This window comes from Hemicordylus capensis, chromosome 1, assembly GCF_027244095.1.
Source record: "Hemicordylus capensis ecotype Gifberg chromosome 1, rHemCap1.1.pri, whole genome shotgun sequence".
NCBI classification, from domain to species: Eukaryota; Metazoa; Chordata; class Lepidosauria; order Squamata; family Cordylidae; genus Hemicordylus; species Hemicordylus capensis.
The window spans coordinates 138,683,788-138,706,807 of NC_069657.1; the positions used below are offsets into that span (position 1 = coordinate 138,683,788).

At 44.6% G+C, this 23,020-nt stretch overlaps 1 protein-coding gene across 1 annotated transcript in view; it reads right to left on the minus strand.

Annotated features, from left to right (window-relative positions):
• The window catches only part of LOC128339343 (acyl-CoA 6-desaturase-like), a 56,467-nt gene that overhangs the window by 17,961 nt on the left and 15,486 nt on the right, over positions 1-23,020 (minus strand). The window contains exons 3-6 of the mRNA XM_053283075.1: positions 18,279-18,476; positions 15,481-15,582; positions 8,368-8,493; positions 65-125 (exon numbers count right to left, since the gene is read on the minus strand). Coding sequence (XP_053139050.1) covers positions 65-125; positions 8,368-8,493; positions 15,481-15,582; positions 18,279-18,476 — 487 coding nt within the window. The remainder of the gene's footprint in view (positions 1-64; positions 126-8,367; positions 8,494-15,480; positions 15,583-18,278; positions 18,477-23,020) is intronic.

Genomic DNA, 23,020 nt, shown 5'->3' on the forward strand with positions numbered 1-23,020 from the left:
TATAAACATGTCTTGGGCGCCTGTCGTCTTCAAATGCAGGAGAGCTGAAAAAGGGAAAGCTCACCAAAAAAGAAGTATTCATGCTGATGGTTATAAGGGAAGTGTTTCAGCTTCTTCTTTCCATACTGAAAGAGAAGAAAGAAAGAAGGGTCAGGATAAATAATATCAACTTTTTACACCAATGGATGGGGGGTGGGTGGGTTAGAGTTCTATTCCTTTTCTTTTATACTACCCCCACCAACTCCACTAATTTAAAATCAGTCTTGTAGATAGCTAGTAAAAAGTACAACTAGGCAGGGAAGCTTTATTGAAGTTGGCTATTCCCTCCTCTGCCACCACTGTTCTTCAGGAATTTGTCTTCCCCCCCGTAAAACTATCTAAGCCAGTGGTCAACAACACTTTCAAAAAGTGATTTAGGATGTTTCTTGACATACTCACACTGTAACCAAGGTAGGATTCATCATCAGAGGTTAAGTATGTTAGGCATATGCATGAACCGAGGTTTGGTGCAGAATCAGTTTGGACGAGGTCTGAACCGGTTCGGTGCAGTGGGGAGGGGAGCGGCAAGTGGGATCTTTTAAAAGGGGAGTGGCAAGCGGGATCTCTTAAATATTCTCCACTGCTATATGCAGCTTCTTGCTGTGATGGCGCTGCCCCCAAGAACCTGCGTGTGGCTCCAGCATGCACATGGCATCTGCACATGCATAGGCACCATTTGTGTGGTCAGCAACACCATGCTGGCCAATCAAATGGTGCCCATGTCATGTGCATGCCGGAGCCATGCATGGGTTTTTGGGGACAGTGCCGTTGCAGCAGGAAGCTGCATGTGGCAGTGGAGAGCAGGTAAAGACCTGTTCTCCTCTTTTTTAAAGATCCTGCTTGCCACTCCCCTCCCTGAGGTGCTGAACTTCGGTCTGTGCACATCCCTAAAGTATGTATGCTGCCACAAAGTAGTGCTTTGATTAAATTGGGGAAGTGGGGCCTTATTACAGTGGGATTATTTGAAAAGCCTCTCTGTATAATGCAGGGCTATAAACATACCTGTGTAGAACTTCATAATATTCCACTGCCCAGAACATGGCATCTGTTCCCCAGTGCTGGCCATGACATTTTGGCTTCTGATGAAAAAACCAAGATGGCATCATCTGCCCGCTTGGAGCTCATTTTTTAAAATGATACAGAGAGAAAGTGGCTGGTGCCAGGAAAGAGACACAAAGCCCTCTGTTTTTTAGTCTCCTGCCCAAGGTGGATTGTTTCACATTGCTTCATCCATCAGAAGAGTGTGTACTTCCTTCTAAAATTAGATTGGCTTCAGATGTCACAAAAAATCCTGCAAGCAGATGTGCATTTTCTTTTGGCCACAGAAAAGGGGAAACAACTTTTTCTCTTGCATAACTCTTTAGATTCTAGGCAGGCATTTGGATCTGCTGATAAGGCCCTTTTCAAATCCATTTATCAGTTTCTAAATGACCCAGTGCTGAAGATTGGTACAATTTTGTTTGAACATGCGGAACCAGACCAAGTCAACCTGCTTGAAGGCACCTAGTTCTCCAGAAAAGATGGTCCAAAAAGCATTTCCATATAACACAAAACACAACCTGTACATCATATAGGGACCTAGGAAGGGCTTTATCAGCAAAAAACCTAGCAAACATGTCACAGAGGCCAGGCGGAAGGTCACCAGGATCAACCCTTCCCAGCAGTCTTTTCTGGATGGGTGATTCAGAAAAGGGCAGCCGGATGGGAATCCGCTGATGCAATAAGCATGGAGAAATGAGAAGATCTGGCCACCCTTATCGCCACTGTATACTCCCAAACATGGGCAAGCAACTGTGCTCAGTAGGCTTCTGTCTTAGTATTTCTCCAGCAGTGCTCTAGGCATCTTTTGACTTGCTTCATCTCTTGAAGTTCCTCAGAAAACCAAGGAAGCTGAGATCCATGAGCCCTAAGAGGCTGCTCAAGAGCAATCTTGTCAAACGCCCTGGTAGCCCCGATGTTCCAGGCCTCAACAAGTAGCACTGGTGAGTTGCCTACCAGATTGCTGGGAAACTCCCCAAGCACCTTCTGAAAACCATCAGGATCCATAAGGCGCTTATGTTATTTATTTATGTTACTTATTTATTTGTACATGTATATCCAGCTCTTCCTCCAAGGAGCCTCAAGCAGTGTACACAGTTATTTTTATCCTTACAACAATTCTGTGAGGTAGGTTAGGCTTAGAGATAGGTGACCACCCAGAGTCACCCAGTGAGTTTCATGGCTGAACCAGGATTTGAACTCAGGTCTCCCCAGTCCTAAGCACTACACAATGCTGGCTAGCCTATGCACACTTACATGGTAGCCCCACTAACTCAATGGATTGACATCTGAGTAAACATGCACAAGGCTCCCATTCAAAAGGTGAGGGCAGGCTGTAAATGGTTCAAATATTAAATAAACATTAATAATATTAAATGGTTCTAATATTAAATAAACACCTAATATTTAAATAATTTTTTTAAAATTTAATATTAGAACCATTACAGCTTGCCCTCACCTTTTGAAAGAGAGCCAGAGTATTAACTAAATGCCCAGTCTTGTGCATTTTTACATGGGATGCGACACTCCATACTCCTACTGCGCACGCATGCCGCCACCAGGGGGTTGGCCTTCTCCACTCCACTCACTCCCGCTCCCGGCAGTGAAGAATGGGAAATAGCGGTGAGCAGCAATGAGGGGGAAATAGCGGTGGGGGCCGGGCAGCAGCAGGACATTGGGGCTCTGGGGAGCCCCTTCAGAGAGAACATTTGGGGGGGGGGGCCAGGAGGCAGAAGGCCATGGATCCCCACCCACTGGTGGGCACTCATGTTTCTCCTCCACTCAGAACGCCATCATCTGATCACACATGGGGTGCATGTTAATCTCAACCACCCCTCAAAGCACAATTTCAATATTACTTTAAGGTAGTATGAAAAGAGAGCCCCGAAAGGCTATTTCAATGAAGCACCCCCTATAATATTAGGCACTGGCACACTGAGTAGCAGGGGAAGAGATGTGTGCACCCACAAATTCAAATGGACCAGTTGGACTGGAGTGTCATCCAGAAGCTTGCAGGAGAGAGAAGAGGAGAGACAACATCTGCTCTTAGGTAGACCCCAGGGTGTAAGACTGGGTGCCTGCCTGTTTTGCTTCTCCTGCTGCCCCCTGTCTGTTATCTGCCCCCTAGGACTGGCTGCTGTGCTGAGGTGAGGCCTTGCAGTATTGAGGCCGGGGAGGAGGGTGACTTGGCAATTTCCTGCATTCCATCTGCCTAGAGCTGCCTGCTCAGGACTATATAGGCTTCTGCCAGTGGTGGCGGGCCCGCCACTGGCAGGGTCGCCACCAAAGGGGCGACACCAAAGGGGGTCGCCCTTTTGGGGAGCCACTTCAGGGGACAGCGAGGGCAAGGGCCAGGTCTCTTGGCCTAGGTATTTGTATATGGAGGGGGCATTTAATAGTGGAGCTTTTGTTTTAATTTGTCCTGGGTGAGACAATCCTAGAATGTGTCTGGGCTTAACTGGAGATGGGGAGACAGGGGGCATGTCCATTGACTGTGGGGCAGCCATTCCGGTTGTGGTGGGGAACAGAAGAAGTAACGTTGGCAGGTCAGTGGGCTGTTACAGGGGAAGGGGACTTGCAAATCTAATAGCTGTTTCCCCTTCTGGCTGTCCTGCCAGCTCTGACCCTGGAGAGCAGTGCAGATCATACTTGGAACCTCACCTTGCTCCTCTGTATTGCCAGGTCGGTCCAGAACAAATCAGAAACCATCCATGATTTGATTCTGGATGAAGGTGCTGACCTGGTATGTATTACAGAGACCTGGCTGTGGGAGGCTGGGGGCCCAGTGTGGTCCCGGCTTCTTCCTTCAGGTAACTCTGTTGAGGAGCGGGTGAGGGACCGTGGGCGGGGAGGTGGAGTGGATGTGGTCTATAAGAATAACCTTTCCCTTACCAGGATCCCTGTTAGAGTGTCGGACCATATCGAATGTGTGTACTTAAGTCTGGGGTCCAGGGATAGACTGAGACTTCTGTTGGTGTACCGATCGCCCCGCTGCTCAACAGAGTCCCTAACTGAGCTGACGGACTTGGTCTCGGACTTGGAGTCCCCCAGGCTTGTGGTGCTGGGGGACTTCAATGTTCACTTTGGGACCTATTTGTCCAGGGCGGCTCAGGAGTTCATAGCGGCCATGACGACTATGGGCCTATCCCAAGTGGTCTTGGGGCCGACGCACATTGCTGGTCACACGCTTGATTTGGTCTTTCACTCTGATCAGGGTTGTGTTCCGTGGGTGGGGAATCCTGTGATTTCCCATTGTCATGGACGGACCACCATCTGGTTAAGGTCGGACTCACAATCACTTCCCACCTTCACAGGGGCAAGGGACCTATTAGGATGATCCACCCGAGAAGGTGATTGGATCCAACAGGATTTCAAGAAGCCTTGGAGGGATTTAGTGTTGGCTCTGCTGGTGAGCCTGTTGACGCCCTGGTAGAGAATTGGAACAGCAAATTCACTGGGGCAGTAGACATGATTGCTCCTAAGCGTCCTCTCCGACCCGCTTCAAAATTGGCCCCTTGGTATACGGAAGAACTACAGGGGCTGAAGTGGTGAGGTAGACGACTGGAGTGCAAGTGGAGAAAGACTTGGCTTGAATCTGACAGAATGCAACATAGACCTCATTTGAAGACCTATGCTCAGGTCATACGTGCGGCAAAGAAACAATTCTTTTCTGCCCGTATTGCATCTGCAAGTTCACATCTGGTGGAGTTGTTCAAGGTTGCGAGAGGGCTAGTGAGTGCCACTCCTCCCTTGAATCAGAATCTGGAACCATTGATTACCCACTGTGATGTGTTTAATGAATTCTTTGTGGAAAAAATCTCTCTTATTCGGGCCAACTTAAGACTCTGTCTCCACAATTACTTCAGTGTCTGATGTGGAGTTCAGTGACTCCTCTTGTGTGATTAGGTTGGATCAGTTCCAGTTTGTGACTCCTGAGGATGCGGACAAGCTGATTGGAATGGTGCGGCCTACCACCTGCTCTCTTGACCCTTGTCTGACATGGCTTATATTATCTAGCGGGGAGGTTGTTGTAGAAGGCCTGGTAGAGATTATAAATGTGTCTCTGAGGGAAGGTAGGATGCCTCCTTGTCTTAAGGAGACAATTATTAGACTGCTTCTGAAGAAGCCTACCCTGGATCCCTCGGACTTGAACAACTACAGGCCTGTCTCCAACCTTCCGTGGCTGGGCAAGGTAATTGAGAAGGTGGTGGCCTCACAGCTCCAGACAGTCTTGGATGAAACTGATTATCTTGACCCATTTCAAACTGACTTTCAGGCTGGCTATGGGGTGGAGACTGCCTTGGTTGGCCCGATGGATGATCTTCAATTGGCAACTGACAGAGGAAGTGTGACTGTGTTGGTCCTTCTGGACCTCTTGGCGGCTTTCAATACTATCGACCATAGTATCCTTCTGGAGCGTCTGAGGGGGTTGGGAGTTGGAGGCACTGCTTTGCAGTGGTTCTGCTCCTACCTCTCGAGCAGGTTCCAGATGGTGTCCCTTGGAGACTGCTGTTCTTCAAAATCTGACCTTTTGTATGGTGTTTCCCAGGGCTCCATACTGTCTCCAATGTTGTTTAATATCTACATGAAACCCCTGGGAGAGATCATCAGGAGATTTGGTGCAGGGTGCTATCAGTATGCTGATGACACCCAAATCTATTTCTCCATGTCAGCATCATTGGGAGAGGGCATAACCTCCCTAAATGACTGCCTGGAGTCGGTGATGGGCTGGATGAGGGATAACAAACTCAGACTGAAACCGGCTAAGACGGAGGTACTCATCGTGCGGGGTCGGAACTCGAGAGATGATTTTGATCTGCCTATTCTGGATGGGGTCACACTTCCCCAGAAGGAACAGGTATGCAGTCTAAGGGTGCTTCTGGATCCGAGCCTCTCCCTGGTCTCCCAGGTCGAGGCGGTGGCCAGAACTGCCTTCTATCAGCTTCGGCTGATACGCCAGCTGCGTCCATTTCTTGAGGTGAATGACCTCAAAACAGTGGTACATCTGCTGGTAACCTCCAGACTATGTGGGGCTGCCCTTGTACGTAGTCCAGAAACTACAGTTGGTCCAGAATGCGGCAGCCAGGCTGATCTCTGGGTCATCTCGGAGAGACCATGTAACTCCTGTACTGAAGGAGCTACACTGGCTGCCGATATGTTTCCGAGGAAAATACAAGGTGCTGGTTATAACCTATAAAGCCCTAAACAGTTTGGGCCCTGGGTATTCAAGGGAACACCTTCTTCGGCATGAACCCCACCACCCACTGAGATCTGCCGGAGAGGTCTGTCTGCAGCTGCCACCGGCTTGTCTGGTGGCTACTCAGGGACAGGCCTTCTCCGCTGCTGCCCAGAGGCTTTGGAATGCGCTCCCTAGTGAAATAAGAGCCTCCCCATCTCTGACAGCTTTTTAAATGTCTTTAAAAACACATCTCTTCACCCAGGCTTTTAATTAATGTTGTTTTAATGGTTTTAATGCTTTTTTAATATATTATTTTGAAATTTTTAAATTGTTGTAATGTGTGCCCCCCCCTCATTTTTGTCTTAACAAACGTTTTACTTTGTTTTTATTCTTTTGTAAACTGCCCAGAGACGCAAGTTTTGGGCAGTATAAAAATGTTTTAATAAATAATAAATCCAAACCAGCCCAATCCACGGTGGAGTGACACTTTTAAAGGATAATTTGGAATTAGCTTTTCTGTGGCAGAAAAGCAAATGGAGACATTATTAGTGCTATGCTATTTTCCTTTGCTTCTCCTCATTCTACTTGTTACAGTTTAAAATCTCCACCAACTAGTATTCTAGGATGTTTTTGTCCCACTCATTGTGTCAACACATTACATTAACCGTTGATATTTATTTATTCTCCTCAGTCTTTTTTTCATATTCAGTGGATTGCTCCTGTTCTGGACTTAACTGCAGCATCTTAGTATGCACTGTAATAGCATGCAGAGTGTTGCAGATGCAGAGTTGCTGTGGCAACCATGACACATGTTTCCAGCTGGTATAAATCATCATAGGAAGCTCTGCTGAACATGGAATTAAAGATCATTCTTTACATTTTCTGGAGCAAAACTGGGTTTGGACTGCAACTCCCATCATCCCCAGCCACAGTGACCAATAGTCAGGGAGATTATGGGAACTGTAGTTTGACATCTGCTGGAGGGCCAAAGTTGTGCAGCCCTGGAAGTTTTCCACACCCGGCTTTTAACTCACATCTCCTCCGGAATGGAGGGTGTGCATTCACGTTTTGGCCAGATTTACCCCAAAGTCCCTGTGAGCTCTCAGGAAGCACTTCACACACAAACTGTTTTTTTTTCACTGCGTGTTAGAATGTAGCTCAATTTATATTCCGGGTTAAAACAATTCCAATTTTTGCATTGGTTTTTCTGGGCAGCTTTCAATTTGCATTAAAGCCTCCCAGTAAACCGCTGGTAAAACCTGCTATCTGGGAAAGCTGCTGGTCTATAGGAGCACAACACAGGGGCAACATCCTGCTACGAAGTTCAGCAGCATCCACAGCAAGTATCCAAGTCTCAGTGAATCACATGCTATCAGCTATTTTGGCCTGGCTATGACAGACAGACATTTCCAGTTGTCTTAAAGACATAAATGTGCTCTGCAAATCACATCTGTAGCTGAAAATAGGTGTACATGTAATGTGAAAAGGTTATTTTCCTAGCGCAGAGATTTCCAGATATATTCATTGTGAAAGCACGGGCATACTATCCAACTCTACCAAGATGAACTCTGGGTGATTCCATTTGTATTATCCTGCCAAGAAGAATTTTATTACAGATCAACTGTAAACAGATGTGGGACAAAATGGTTCACTAAGCAATCAGTCATCCCAAGTCAAATAAATTTCTAGATACATGCCACTTCAGCCCACGTATAGTTCTCAAAGCAGGAGATAAGCTTTCCTTAGGAGGTATGGCTAGATTCTAGGGAAGGCTTTAGTAAGATCCTGATGTTTTTGCTGCAACACTTTCTTTGGGACACAAGCACTATTCAGACATTATATTATATGTATGTACAGATGTCTTTACAGTGTGCATGTTTTTTGTGTGAATGACTGTACTTGCATTCATTTTAAAAGTGAACCTGGATTCAAGCCCCTGCAAATGCAAGGTACAGATAGGAAGTGTATGTGCACTGAACATAACGTGAATAACTGCTTGTGTGTACAGACCTGTATACACCTATGCTGTACACATATTGTAAATGTGTCAAATGCTATATGTGAACAGAGCTACAGTGTTCCAGTGTGAATGTCACATCCCTTAATTTTACCTCAACTGGCTGCGAATCTCCCAGGACGAAGAGATGCAGCATGTTCACATCTGGGTCTTTCTTGAAGATGTTTGGCTTAGCATGGTGCTGGAAGTGCCGGTGATTCCACCAGTTTGCTGAGGCACCCTGTGGAAGGAAGAAAATATAGACTGTCCAAGACCAACTCTCATTTCTGTTAAGATTTTACTTCCATGTTGTAAAAGTGATTCATTTAATACACTGATGCAACAAATGTGCAACATAGGAAATCCCTGATGAACCAATGGAAAGAATTATGGAAGGCCCTTGTCAGTCTTCATTCATTTGACCTGAGCCAAATTAAATATAATTTACATGGCAGGTGTGAACAGAGAAGCAAGGAAATATGTTAACCTGTGGTCTCGAGGAAAGAAGATAAAACCAAGAACACTCATATACCCTAGGAAAAATAAATACTGGTAAGGAAATAAATATCATTGCTCATCATATATGGGATTATTTAAACAGTGAGTGGCAAACCTGGGGCTGGGAAGCACAACCACTGCTTTACCGTTGCAAAGTGACAATGGAGAGGAGGGACCATGAGCAGAAAAAAAGGTGCTTAACCTTTCTCCCTGCCTGCTAATTCCTCCTCCCTACCCCAGCTGATTTCATTCCAGCTAGGTTTTCCCAATGCATGTTTGCTGCACCAAGTGGGGGGAAATGATGAGAGCTGGCACAGGAAGGGAAAGGCAGCAGCCAGGGAGAAAGGTTCTCCCTTCTCTGGAGAACCAGAGAAAGGTTCCACTTCTCTGCACCTCCTGCAGGGGGCAAATGGCAGCCAGGGTTCACATCCCTGTGTTTGCTCTTTAACATTTAGATTGGTCCCCCAAAAGATGTGAAAGTGGAGATAATACCTAAAGGACAGTAGGAAAACACGACAGCATTCAGTTAGCTCCCTAGAGCTTTGCTGTTCCTCCTCCTCTTTGAGATGCAAGTTCCAAATTGCCCCAGTGCAAAAGCACTTTGCCAAGGCAGGCAGTCAACTTGTGACTTATCAGAGGCAAAGTAGGCAGCTCCAGAGCTCTTCCAAGAATTCAGGGCAGACAGAGACCCTTTCCTCACAAAGGGGCCTTGAGTCTCTATCATGTTTATGGCAGGCAGATACAACGCTCTACTCACATAAGCTGGATGCGGGTTGTCCTTAAATAGAAGTGGGGATAGCCATAGCTTGATACAAACAATGGGGGAATTGTGGCGTCCTTTGCACTTGGGAGAACAGCCAGCCCCAAATGTGTGCCTTGTTTTCATAGGGCAAGGAAGTGCTTTGACATCTTACCAGCCTTTAGAAGAGCCCTTAAGAAGCATTTTTAGCAGAATGTTTTTCACACGGGGCTTTTAAAGCTCTTTAACTAGGGGCTTCATTGCTAACACATTCTTCAAACAATCAAAGCGGCACCTATACACATGGACATCACCAGATGGAGTACACAGAAATCAAATTGATTTCATTATTGGTGCAACAAGGTGGAAGAGCTCAGTTATAACAGCAAAGACATGGCCGGGGGCTGACTGTGGAACAAACCACGAACTGCTCATATGCAAGTTCCAAGCCAAGCTAAAGCAGAAAAACAAAGCTATCCAGCTTCCATGATATGATCCTGAGAATGTCCCCACCATTTTCAAGGAGAACATCAGGAACTGCTTTGAAGTTCTGAACCTCATTGATAGGGAACCAGAGGAACTGTGGAATGAAATAAAAGAAGTTGTTAAGGATGAATGTGAAAAGAGACTGCCAAAGACCAAGAAACAGAAGAAAGCAAAATGGATGTCGGAACAGATGGTGGAAATTGTCAAGAAGAGGAGAGAAGCCAAAGACCTCAGGAAGGAACTTAATAGGGAATTTCAGAAAGCTGTTAGAAGAGACAACGAGCAATACTATAATGACATCTGTAAAGACCTTGAGGATGGAAATAGACATGGAAAAACAAGGCAAGTTTTCCAAAAGATCTCTGAACTCAGAGGGAGGTTCCAACCTCGAATTGGTATGTTAAGGGATGCCAAAGGACAGATAGTAACTGACTCAGAGAAAATCAAACAGACTGAAAATCTGTACAGCAGTGATGTCAATATCCAAGATACTCTAGTCTAGAAGATATCCCCTACTTGCAAGAACCTCTAGTATGGGAAGATGAAATTAGATCAGCACTCCAGTCATTACCAAGTCGGAAGGCTACAGGAATTGATGGAATAGCTACAGAAATATGGCAGGCAACAGAAGAAGAATCAGTCAAGGCTCTAACCAAACTATTCCAGCAAATTTGGAGAATGACACAGTGGCCAACAGATTGGAAGAGGCCAGTCTACATACCCATACCAAACCATCACACAATATCCTTAATTTCACATGCTAGCAAAGCAATACTCAGGATCATCCAACACAGATTAGAGCCCTACGTGGAAAGGGAAATGCTGGATGTTCAAGATGGTTTCAGAAAAGGCCGAGGAACAAGAAACATCATTGCTGAAACACGGTGGATAATTGAGAAAGCCAAAGAATATCAGAAAGAAGTCAATATGTGCTATATTGACTACAGAAAAGCCTTTGATTGCGTCGATCATATCAAGTTGTGGAATATCCTTAGGAAAATGGGCATCCTGGAACATTTCATTGAGAAACCTACACACAGGACAGCAAGCCACAGTCCAGGCAGAACATGGTGAAACAGAGTGGTTCCAGATCGGCAAAGGAGAAAGACAAGGCTGTATACTTTCTCCTTCTTTATTCAATGTATATGCTGAACATATACTGAGAGAAGCTGGATTGGAAGAAGATGAGCGCGGTTTTAAAGTTGGAGGAAATAACATCAATAATCTGTGCTACGCTGATGACACCACTCTGATAGCTGAGAATGTATGAAGTATCCCGATACTTCATGTGGATGATCTGCAAGCTCTAGTAATGAAGGTCAAGGAGCACAGTGAAAAAATGGGACTATGACTAAATGTCAAGAAGACTAAACTAATGACACATCGTACAGCAACCAGCCTCAGAATTGACAATGAAGACACTGAAGTGGTGGATAGCTTGCTTCTGCCTTTTAGGATCGACCGTCAACAGTAAAGGATCCAGCAGTCAAGAAATATGCCACAGACTAGCTCTGGGGTTGCAATGAAGGCCTTGGAAAGGATATTTAGATGCTGTGACGTGTCTACACCTACAACGATCAGAATGATTCAGACAATGGTTTTCCCCGTGACACTCTATGGATGCGAAAGCTGGACTTTGAAGAAGCAAGATAGAAAAAGCACTGACGCTTTTGAACTTTGGTACTGGAGAATACCTTTGAGGATACCATGGACAGGAAAACAAACAAATGGATTATAGAACAAATCAATCCAGAATTTTAACTCGAGGCACAAATGACCAGGCTCAAATTATTATACTTCGGACACATTATGCAAAGACCCAGCTCCCTTGAGAAGTCTATAATGCTGGGGAAAGTTGAAGGAAAGAGAAGAAGAGGATGACCAGCAGCAAGGTGGATGGACTCGATTATGACAGCAATGAATGAACCACTGAGAGACCTTAAAGGCCAAGTTGAAGACAGATTATCCTGGAGAGAATCTATCTATGTGGTCGCTAAGAGTCAAGACCGTCTTGATGGAACTTAATCAATCAATCAACTAACTAACTAACTAAGGGTGTGCACAAAACCACCTGGCCTGGTTCAGTTCAAGTTTGAACCAAACTCGAACCGCACCGGGCCAGTTTGGTTTTGGCCCCCTTTGGAACTCCCCCCACTGGTTTGGTTCAGTTGAGGGGGGTGTTTGACAAACATTTTTTGGATTTTTTTAAACTTATCCCTTCGGGGGGGGGGCTTCTCCAAGGTGGCAGGGTGTGTGTGTCCCACAGAGGTTCCATCTCTCCCCGCCAGCCTTCTTTTTCCAAAAAACCACCCGGTTTAGGTGTCTTTGGCCCTTTCCGAGCCTATTCCTTGGCATGGCGACCATTTTGGAGGCCACCGCGCCTGCGGAGTGGGACCCTGCATGGCCTGACCTGGCAAATCTGGTTCCATGCACACCCCTACTGTGTGCCAGGTGGGAGGGAGATGTGTGCACATGCTCCACCTCAGGTGGTGGCCAGCAAATATCATCAGCACCAGCCCACTATTTCTGTGTGTCAGGCTGTGGATGGAGACACACAGTGCTGGTTCATTGCCTTCTGCTGCTTGAGGCAAAGGCAACCAGCTGCTGCACTAGCTCCAGTGCCTCAGTCTCTCTCTCCCACTCTGCCCCCTTCCACCTTCGAACTTGTCCACTTGGTCTGCTCCTGTAATGAAGCAGAACAAAGCAGACAAGTTTGTTGGTGAAAGAGGGGAGGGAGGAAGATCAAGCCACTGGAGCTAACACAGCAGTGGTGACAAAGAAAGGCCACCACTGCATGCAAGCACTGTTGTTGCTCCTGTGCTACAACATCAAGTAGTGGCTGTAGCATGCCCAAAAGTTGAGGCCAGATCAGCAAGAGAGAATAGGGGACGGCCCCAGAAGGCAAGAAGGGAAAATGCATACTAAGGGCAGCTGAGGACGTTGGGATGCTAGCAGGTAAGTGGAGTGATGCTCATGGGGGGAGCCCACTGCCATGGAACAGTTGCTGCTTGAAGCCATCGCTTCACCTTATCTTATGGGGGAGCCAACCCTGAAGGCACTGGAGCAGGACCAGTAAAAAGGTGCCAATCCTAGTTATGTCCTGTTGATTCTAACTGAGCATCTCCCATCAGTGCTTTGTAACTAATGGTTGTTCAGGGCTGCCTAGTGGCATCTGTTGTATTTCTGCTTGCAGAAAGCTTCTGTTTTTTAGCCAACTTCTTTTAAGGAAAGTAAGCTTATGAGATCGTCTAGCATTCTGTATGTGTGTCCTTCAATCAACTTTGCAATGCCTGGACCAATATGAACCCAATTGGGTACAGTTGTAGGGACACATATGAACACCTCAACAGTACAAGTGGGCTAACTTGTGAACTGTCTAACTGATTTGAACCAAATTTGGTACAGTTGTAGTGAGTGACACACAGGGATGGCTCATATACTTAGAAGTGGCTTCAGTCTGATTTAACAGGTGCTGGAGGGTTACTTTCAAAACTCTTCCCCATGTGATTCATAAGGTCATTCGCTACTGTTGAGTTGTTTTCAGAATAAAATCTTGTTGTCTAGAGCTGGGTTGTGTGGACTCTGGCTGTACAGTGCCTCTGTCCCAAGCCGGACAGTTCTAGGTTGTTGAAGCCATTTCTAAGCCTGGTCAGTGGTTTAGATCAGTATTCAACTGGTGGCAGCCTACCTTGAAGGAGAAGTGTGCTCCTAGATTTGGGATCAGAGCAATCTCTCTAGTGAGGGTAGATCCCAGGAAAGCACAGAGTCAACCTGGAGCCCCTGTTGGCGCAGTGGTAAAACTGCCGCCCTGTAACCAGAAGGTTACAAGTTCGATCCTGACCAGGGGCTCAAGGTTGACTCAGCCTTCCATCCTTCCGAGGTCGGTAAAATGAGTACCCAGAATGTTGGGGGGCAATATGCTAAATCATTGTAAACCGCTTAGAGAGCTTCCAGCTATAGAGCGGTATATAAATGTAAGTGCTATTGCTATCCCCATTTCATCACAATTGTGACATTTTTTACAATTGTGTAACATCACAAATGATGTTATCCACCCCAATTCAAGATGGTGGACACATGACCATTTGAGGCACAAGTGGGCTAACTTGTGAACCACCTAGCTGATTTGAACCAAATTTGCTACAGCTGTAGGTATACACAGGGACACCTGAATGGTGTAGTTTGTAATTATGTCATCCACCCCAATTCAAGATGGCAGATCCGTGAATATTTGAGGTGCAGGTGGGCTAACTTGTGAACCACCTAACCAGTGTTCCATTTAACAGGGATTCCCAGATGTTGTTGACTACAGCTCCCAGAATCCCCAGCTGCAATGGCTTTTGCTTGGTGATTATGGGAGTTGTAGTCAACAACATCTGGGAATCCCTGTTAGAGAGAACACTGCACCTACCTTATCTGAAATGAATTTGGAACAGTTGTAGGGGCACATAGGGACACCTCAATGGTGTAGTTTGAGATGATGCCATCCACTCCACATCAAGAAGGAGGATGCACAAACGTTTGAGGTGCAAGTGGTTCTAACTAATTTGAACCAAATTTGCTAGAGGTGTTGGGACACATAGGGATGGATCAAGGGTGTAGTTTGTAATGATATCATCCACCCCACTTCAAGATGGTGGACATGTGAATGTTTAAGGCTGAAGTGGGCTAACTCATGAGGATGGTAATCATCAATTAAGATTTTAGTGAAAGGAAAGTAGGCAGGATCAGTTCTTACCAGAACAACTTGTTAAAAATTAGTTTATTTTGTCTTCTGTCTGAGCTTTTCAGCCTCCTAAAGGCTTCCTATGAGATCTGACTTCCTGGTCTTGAACTCTAGCCTGAACTCACCATGTTTATCACCAATTCTCTTGCTCACTTAGACCAGCTTCCTATTCCCCACATTCCCCACTTCTGGTTTAAACAGTTGGATCAGTTCCTTCCTGCATAAAGTTACTGTTACCTTTGATCATGCAAAGACAGTAAATTCCCTGCTCCTGTAATGGTCTTGAAATGAACAAGATTAATTAGTCATATAAGTCTGGCTGAATCTAACAGTCCAGCTATTGTAAATGGCTTTTAAAAAAATGTTATTACTTGAGACACTGTAATGCCAGCTTACAATCTACATTCCTCTGTTTTCAGTTTCAGACGGGCTTGTCTGAAACTGAAAACAGATCCCTCATTTTTGTTTATTCCTTGCTCTGAAATAAAGCAAGTGGATCTGAAGTATGAATTTACTGCTTTTACACTTAAAGAGTGGAATAAGACTGAGCAGTCCTCCAGGTAAGGTTGCCCTCTCTTGCCCTGTGCCTTTAACAACTGCTTAGCAAGAAGAAAGTCAGCAGGTACAGCATTTGCCAGTGTTGGGGAATGCACTAAATCTTAGATTGCTGCCGGTCATGCACAAATGAAAGATACAGGAGCCCTGCCATTTAAAAATGGCAGCCCTAGCCTCATCATCAATTGCTGCAGTTATTTCCTTAATATTTAATGGGAACTTACTTTCAAGTGACCAATCACAAACTTATGGACTATATGGTTCCATACAGACTTCTTAAATACAGACAGATGTCCAAAGTCATGTTGCAGCCATCCAGCCTGGGCCTATTGGAAGAAAGAAAGTGATCATAAGGGAGATAAAACTAACAACAAGGCAAGCACGAATCTTTACATCAAACCTTGTATCATTACAAGTGTTTTCTCATTTGAACAGTTTCAGTTTTTCTTACATCACTGACATCAGGGGAACTGCCAGGTGAGATAGTTAAACTGGGATTGTCAGACTTTATTCACTCACTCTTTACGGGAGAGTTCACACAATATCATCATCTATTCATTGTCCATCTGTATTTCCCCTGTGCTTACATTGTTGCATTTACTAATGCAGAAAACCTGGCCTTTTGAGAACAGATTTGCAATGACTGCAGGCATAGACTGTTGTTAGTGCTATTGTTCTTTTTTGTTTGAAAGCCATGTCCAGATAAAAACAGTTCACAAGAGAAACAGGAGGGACAGGATGAATTTGCTGTGTCCCCAAAACATGCATTATCTATTGTAGAGTGAAGAAATGTTGCCATTCTGCATGGGACAGCAAGTGGAAGAGCAACGACAGGGTAGCGCTACAAGGAGCACATCTGGAAGCGCCCCCAGACTGCTCAGACTGAAACAGATGAAATTCCAGATGTCCATATTCATAATTCAAATGAGCACAGGGATTACTATTACTGTAACATTACTGTATTACTCTAATGTTCTGTGAACATTAGAAAGGAGTGAACAAAATGAACATTGGAATGCCACTGAGGGTCACTTTGTGAGGAACATTTTTCCTATACAGAGAATCTATCTATCTATCTATCTATCTATCTATCTATCTATCTATCTATCTATCTATCTATCTATCTATGAAATCCAGTTTCTTTATCTTCTTTTCATTTGAGCCCTAGTACTAGAATCTTGCCTTGAGGGTTACCTGTGCTAAGACACCATCATGCCTGGGGATTCAGTCATTGTGCCTCACATTGGAAGATGATGAGACCTATGCTATGGTGGGCTCCTCCCTCTGTGTGAAACTTGCAGCTTCCAAATTAGGTTAGACAGATCAGTCAACAAAGCTTTAGGGAGCAATCCTGTTCTCTTCCCAATGAGGGCAGGGTACAGAGGAGCTGAGCAAGAGACAGGGAGAAGGGTTGAGCTGCTCCACTGCTTCCTGACTCTTTGCCTAGCTGGCTTTCAGATGTTGTACAGACCTGCAGATATCAGAGGGTGGAGCTGCCAGGTATACAGATACTGGATGGAGTGGGTGCCGTCCAACTTCCCCCTTAACACATGTACACGTGTGTGTATGTGGGGGGACGACTTATGAACAGCCTTCTTGTCATAGGGCAGGGGTGACCAACCTGAGGCTTTGCAGCTATTGTTGGACTACAACTCCCATCATCTCCAGTCACAATATATTGCTGTTGGGGATGATGGGAATTGTAGTTCAACACCAGCTAGAGAGCCTCAGGTTAGCAACCCATGTAATAGGGCAACAAGCAGCCCAAATATTTCCATGTGCACAATTTATTCCCACTCCTGGCTGGCCTAATGTTTACATGCAGGGCTTGAATCACTGAATCTTCCAACGTTCAGTTAGCAAACCTTGAGTTGCTACACTCTGTGCTTGTGCAGTGCGCAGTTCCCAGCCTACGGGGAAAGCAGGATTGTATCGGTGGAGACCAATTTTATTTCATGAGGGCTAATTGTAATCACTGAGGTTGAGAGTCAAAAGAACAGTGGTTTATTTTCTGAAATTATGTTGGTTCAGATGTGATATTGTGAGAGGGAATGTTAAAAACAGCCCATCCTCCTAACCAGTGTTGGCTCCTGTTCTCTTTGCACCTGAGGCAGGGTGCCAAATCCTTCACCCTACATGTGTGCATCCTCCTCTCCAACTTTCCCCCTTTAAAAAAAAAGCAGGGGTCAGGTGGCCATTTTGTGACCTTGCCTGCGCCCCAATAATCTGCTGCCTGAGGTGACCGCCACACCTTGCCTCATGGAAGGGCTGCTCTACTTTTATCAATGACTATCTATCTATGAAATCCAGTTTCTTTATCTTCTTTTCATTTGAGCCCTAGTACTAGAATCTTGCCTTGAGGGTTACCTGTGCTAAGACACCATCATGCCTGGGGAGCCCCTGGTGGTGCAGTGGTAAAACTGCCGCCCTGTAATCAGAAGGTTACAAGTTCAATCCTGACCAGGGGCTTAAGGTTGACTCAGCCTTCCATCCTTCCGAGGTCGGTAAAATGAGTACCCAGAATGTTGGGGGCAATATGCTAAAAATCATTGTAAACCGCTTAGAGAGCTCTGGCTATAGAGCGGTATATAAATATAAGTGCTATTGCTATTGCTATAATTGTACCTGTTTACTAAATTGTAAGTTCATTACATTGCAAGTTATATGTCACCCTCTAGTACTTCAAAAAGGCATGCTTATATGGAGGTTTTTGAAAGAAGCAAAATATCTTGTTTATTTATTTAGAACATTTCTACCCCAACCCTCTCATACATTGCTGCTTGAGGCAGCTTTCAACAAAAACTATGATACAATACAATACAATACAATACAAATCAACACATATATAACAACAGCAGTAAAAACAAAGACTAAAATTGGTTACAGAGGAAAGTCAATTAAAACCAGATTTAAAACACCTCTCAGAAGAGGAGGGTTTTCAAGTTCTGCATTTAAAATCAATGCATGAATGAACTAGAAAGTGCTTGACTGATCATGCAATACCCACAGAATAAATTCTTACCTGAGAGACTGCAAGGATGATGGAAAGGAGGAAGGTTGTGCTCCACCCAGTACCACAGTATGAAACCATTAACCAAGCCAGAGCCTCCATCACAATGATATGACCCAAATAAAGGGAAAAAAACATAGGGTTGGCTTTGAATAGGTTCATGTCCTCTGCTGTCTTCCTCAAGGCACGGAAATCTTCCACCAACTGGGCCTATAAAGTGGAAATGCAAAATACTGAGATAAGTCCTGTTGATACCAAAGAGGCTGAGCCACTCTTTTCAAAGCATTTGGAGTTATTTTTGTACCAGCCATGGAAAAAGGACCAGAAGCTGAAAGAGGAATCAAAGCTCTGCTGTCTCTGACTCCTTAAAGCTTTGCTTTCATTTATACATTTTCACTTATTACATGTTTCCTCTTATTATATGCTTCAGGACAGTTCCTGCTTCCTCATCCTGGTAAATCACCATCCCTATTTTTGTCTTTGGGGGATGCCATTTGAAAAAGGTTGCTAAAGTTTTTGTTGTTCAGGACCCAGAGTCCTCTCAGGATCTCTAGAGTGAAATCTCAAAGTGACGTGTGTGCGTGCGTGTGTGTGTGCATGTGTGCACACCTCTACTCTCTAGTGTACATGCATGTAAATACACACATGAACACTAAGGTGCCATGCAGTGCATAGTCTGCCATTTTGCATGTTGCAGCTGCTGCGGTGTATTTTGATGATAACACAGTTGTGCTTTTCTAGTGTCTCTTTAACCAAACAAACCCTCACCTCCATGGTGTTTGAATGAGCAGAAGATAGGCTATTGAAGGAATAAATGCATATTGTATTTTTGAGATAGTGGTGAGCCTTCAACCAATATGCACTTGTTGAGTAGGGCTTGTGAAGTGATCCTTGTGGTAAGGACAGAGATATTAAAAGTATGTTCCTATTCTAATCTCTGAAATGTATTTATTTAATTATTATGTTTGTATCCCACCTTGATCCATCTCCAGCAGAATGTGAGTAACAAGAGGGGGATTGCCTGTTCATTAAGATTGTTTTTAAAATGGGAGGTGAGCACTCCAGCCCAGGAAAGGGAGAGTACTCAGCCTAGATTGAAGTCAAGAGGAAAAAGCATCATGGAATGGTAGTGGGTTGCTTCAGGAGAGGGGTTGGCCTTGCGGGTGTTAGTCATGTCTTATTTTTTCTCTTTTCAAAGGGTAGATGAGCACTCTCATGTTGTAGTGGGTGGGATGGGGGAATAGCTCAGCTTCTGAAGAAGACAAGAAATGCATCATAATCCTTATAAATGTTTAAAACATGGTATTTCACAGAAGAGAGGCATATTACTTGGCTCTAATAATATCATGAACATTTCCCAAAAGGTGCACGGGCCATTCATGCAACCACAGTCCCAGGGGCGTAGCAAGGTTGGAGTGGGCCCAGAGACAAGATTTTAAAATGCGCCCCCTCACTGAAGCTCAGCTCATGAAGTAAAGAAATCTTAAATTTAATCTTAAATTTAATCTTAAATCTTATCTTAAATCTTAAATTTCTGGGCCCTATTCACCCCCAGCACAGTACTTCCAATGACTGTTGCTGGTGTGTGTCTTAAGTTTCTTTTTAGACTGTGAGCCCTTTGGGGACAGGGAGCCATCTTATTTGTTTGTTATTTCTCTTTGTAAACCGCCCTGAGCCATTTTTGGAAGGGTGGTATAGAAATCGAATTATTATTATTATTATTATTATTATTATTAATAATAATAATTAATTAAATGAGGCTGAATAGTGGTACCAAAAAGCATACACACACACACACACACACACACACACCCCTATGTGCCACAACAGAACATCATCCTAAATTTTTTTTTAAAGGTTTTGTAAATTGTGGACGATGCAAGTCATGTAATGGTACTAGCGAAAGACATGCTGTTCTGGTAGTTCCAGGTCTTAACACTCACATCAATTTCGGAGGATGAATGCAACTGAAGGAAGCCTGGGCAGGTGTGCAGCTGAGGGAGTCAGTCATGTGACTTGCCTCTGGGGGGCCCCCCAAGGCAGTGGGCCCCTAGACAACTGTCTCCCCTTGCCCTATTATAGTTACACCCCTGCACAGTCCATAAAGCACTCCAAACTGCAAAGGATACACTAGCTGCAGGGGAAATATTACAGTTTCCATACTGGGAATGTGCAATTTCTGTGCAACAGACATGCAGGCTGCAGAGAAGAAGACTGAATCCTCCACAACTCAGCCTCTATTTCACAATAAAACAAATATCTGGAAAGGCTCCTGGTGTAAATCCTAACGGCTATGCTGAAATCAATATCATGGTGGCAATTTACACTCCTAACACAAGATATGGCCAAATGTCTCTTGGTTCATTGGATATCTCTTATGCTTCTTTGTATTCCTCCCTAATTGGTCCCATGTGGGCTACAGGAGACAATTAAGCCACTTAAACATCAGCTAGCTCCTGTCCTCTGGCAGCCTCCTTTTTCATATATGAAGCACTATGCTTCACTGAGTGCTGTCCCCTAGGAGAAGAGCCAATGAGGCATTTGTAGGTTAATGTTTAGGCACTGGTGAGTTGTCACCAATTCAGTCATCCAAGAAGAAGAGGGAGCAGAAAGGATCTCCTTTAGGAGTCAGCCAAGCAGGACAGAGTAACTGCATAATTGATTATTTGAACAGCTGGGATTCGTGGTGCTGAATGACACGCTGACACAGAGCACATAGGAAAGGTATGATTGCCCTGCACGTGAAGCTGCTTCCCAATCCAGAACTTAGAATGAATGGCTGATCATGGGAAGTTTCCAAAGACAGAAATTCATGCAGTTTCCTGTCAAGGAAGGGAAGCTAGGCCCAGTCCCAGGAAATAAATACAGACAGATACAGATATATACGACCCGTGTGGTACATAGCCATTTGCCAGCAGGTTGGGAAAAGAAGCCTGACAGGTGGAATGCAAGCCCATGAGAACGCTCTGAAAGATTTATTTTAGTCGGATAATCTATATTTAGGTTATATTTAGAACTCATCTCTCTGCACACTCCCCCACAACACACCACATCCTCTTTCTTTAGCTTGGTGTGAGGTTTTCCTTTCAGAATATTTTGAGTCATGACAGTAGCTCACTGCTAACTGAGCAAAGAAGCACCTTTTAAAATGGGGATTCTATTATATTTGGCATGGTGGGGAAGCAACTGTCTCTGTCCAAGCACAGTATCTCTCCATTGCTTGTTGCTGGTGTCTACCTTAAATTTCCTTTTAGAATGTGAGTCTTTTTTGAATAGGGAGCCATTTCTAGCTATCTGAACTGCTTTGAGTGCTTGTGTTGGAAAGCAGTATATAAATATTCATAGTAGTAGTCCACACAGTAAATTTGAGGGAGAGGACTCACAGGTATACTTCCATCTGGCTCTTTCTCCTACCTCTTCAGCATTTCTTCCTGATCCTCACTCCCTGAAGTACCCTGTCCTCTCTCTACACACCTTCCTTAGGGCCAGACTTCATGTGACACTGCAAATGTCATTGTGCTTCCGTCTTGCAAGTTTTTAGATCCAATTTGGACTGAGTCTGAAGCATGGGGTGAGTTTAACCCTTTCCCCATGGTCCTGATGAAAATTGCCTGGAGTTGCTCTTTCCCCCAGGAGGGAAGCTGTCATTCATTCTCTTGTTCTTCCTCTCTTTCCCCAACTGCTCTGCATTTTCTTCTACCTTCTGTTTTGAAGCTTCTGTGAATAGTTAGTGAAGGCTTGCGGACTAACAAGTCATAGCTAGTTTACATTTGCCTCATATTTTATCCTTTAACACTTTTTTTGGGGGGGGATTGTTGTTCTGCAACAAATCTACATATTCTGTGTTTTACTTTAATATCATCCCCCTAGGACCATGCTAAGTGCCCTGAAAGAGGATCTACATAGAAAGTTTGGCATTATGATATTGTCATTCTACTGACATTTTTGTGAGCTTCCTACTATTACCCCAAGATCTCCTTCTTTGGAAACCATAATCCTATCAGCATATTTGTCTAGTTAATATTTTCTTAACTTTGCACATCCTTACACTGAATTTTCCCTATCATTTTGGTACAGAATCACCCAGTTTTAAAATATTATTTTGGAGCTCTCCATCCTGAATAATTTGGTGTCATCTGCAAATGTGGTTACTTCACTGCTCATCTCTTAACTTCAGATCATTTATAAACCAATTAAATAGCCCCACTCCCAATAAAAATTCTTAGGAGATGTTACTGTTGGCTTCCTTCCATTGTCAGAACTTCTGTTTAGTTGTATTCCTCTGCTTCCTTTTACCAGTTATTGTTCCATAAGCTGACCTGTCCCCCTTATGGATGTGGCTGCTATGTTTATTTAGTATAGCTGTGCAAAGCTTCAGGGCTCTATTCTGATTTGGCCCCTTTCAGTTTCTAGGAATACCGGCATCATTCCCAGGTCTCAAGGGGAAGGAAAAGATGGGGGCAGGGGGAGAGCCATTTTAAAACACAAGCTACAGAAAATGCTGCCTTCTCCCTTACCATTGAAAGTAAAAAATGCAGTAAAGTGGCCTGTCTCCTGCCCCACCCCAAGTACTTTTGGGGTGAGGCCAAGGTGCCAAAATGAAGCTTTGGAGAGCTGAAGGCTTTGGCCCAAAGCAAAGCAGGACTCCCTCCACCAAAGCCAAGCAGGGACCCCTCTGAAGTGCCCAGGCAGCCCCCAAATTGAAGCAGGGATGCTCTACACAGCCATATTATTTAGCCTTGTTGGTACTTCTC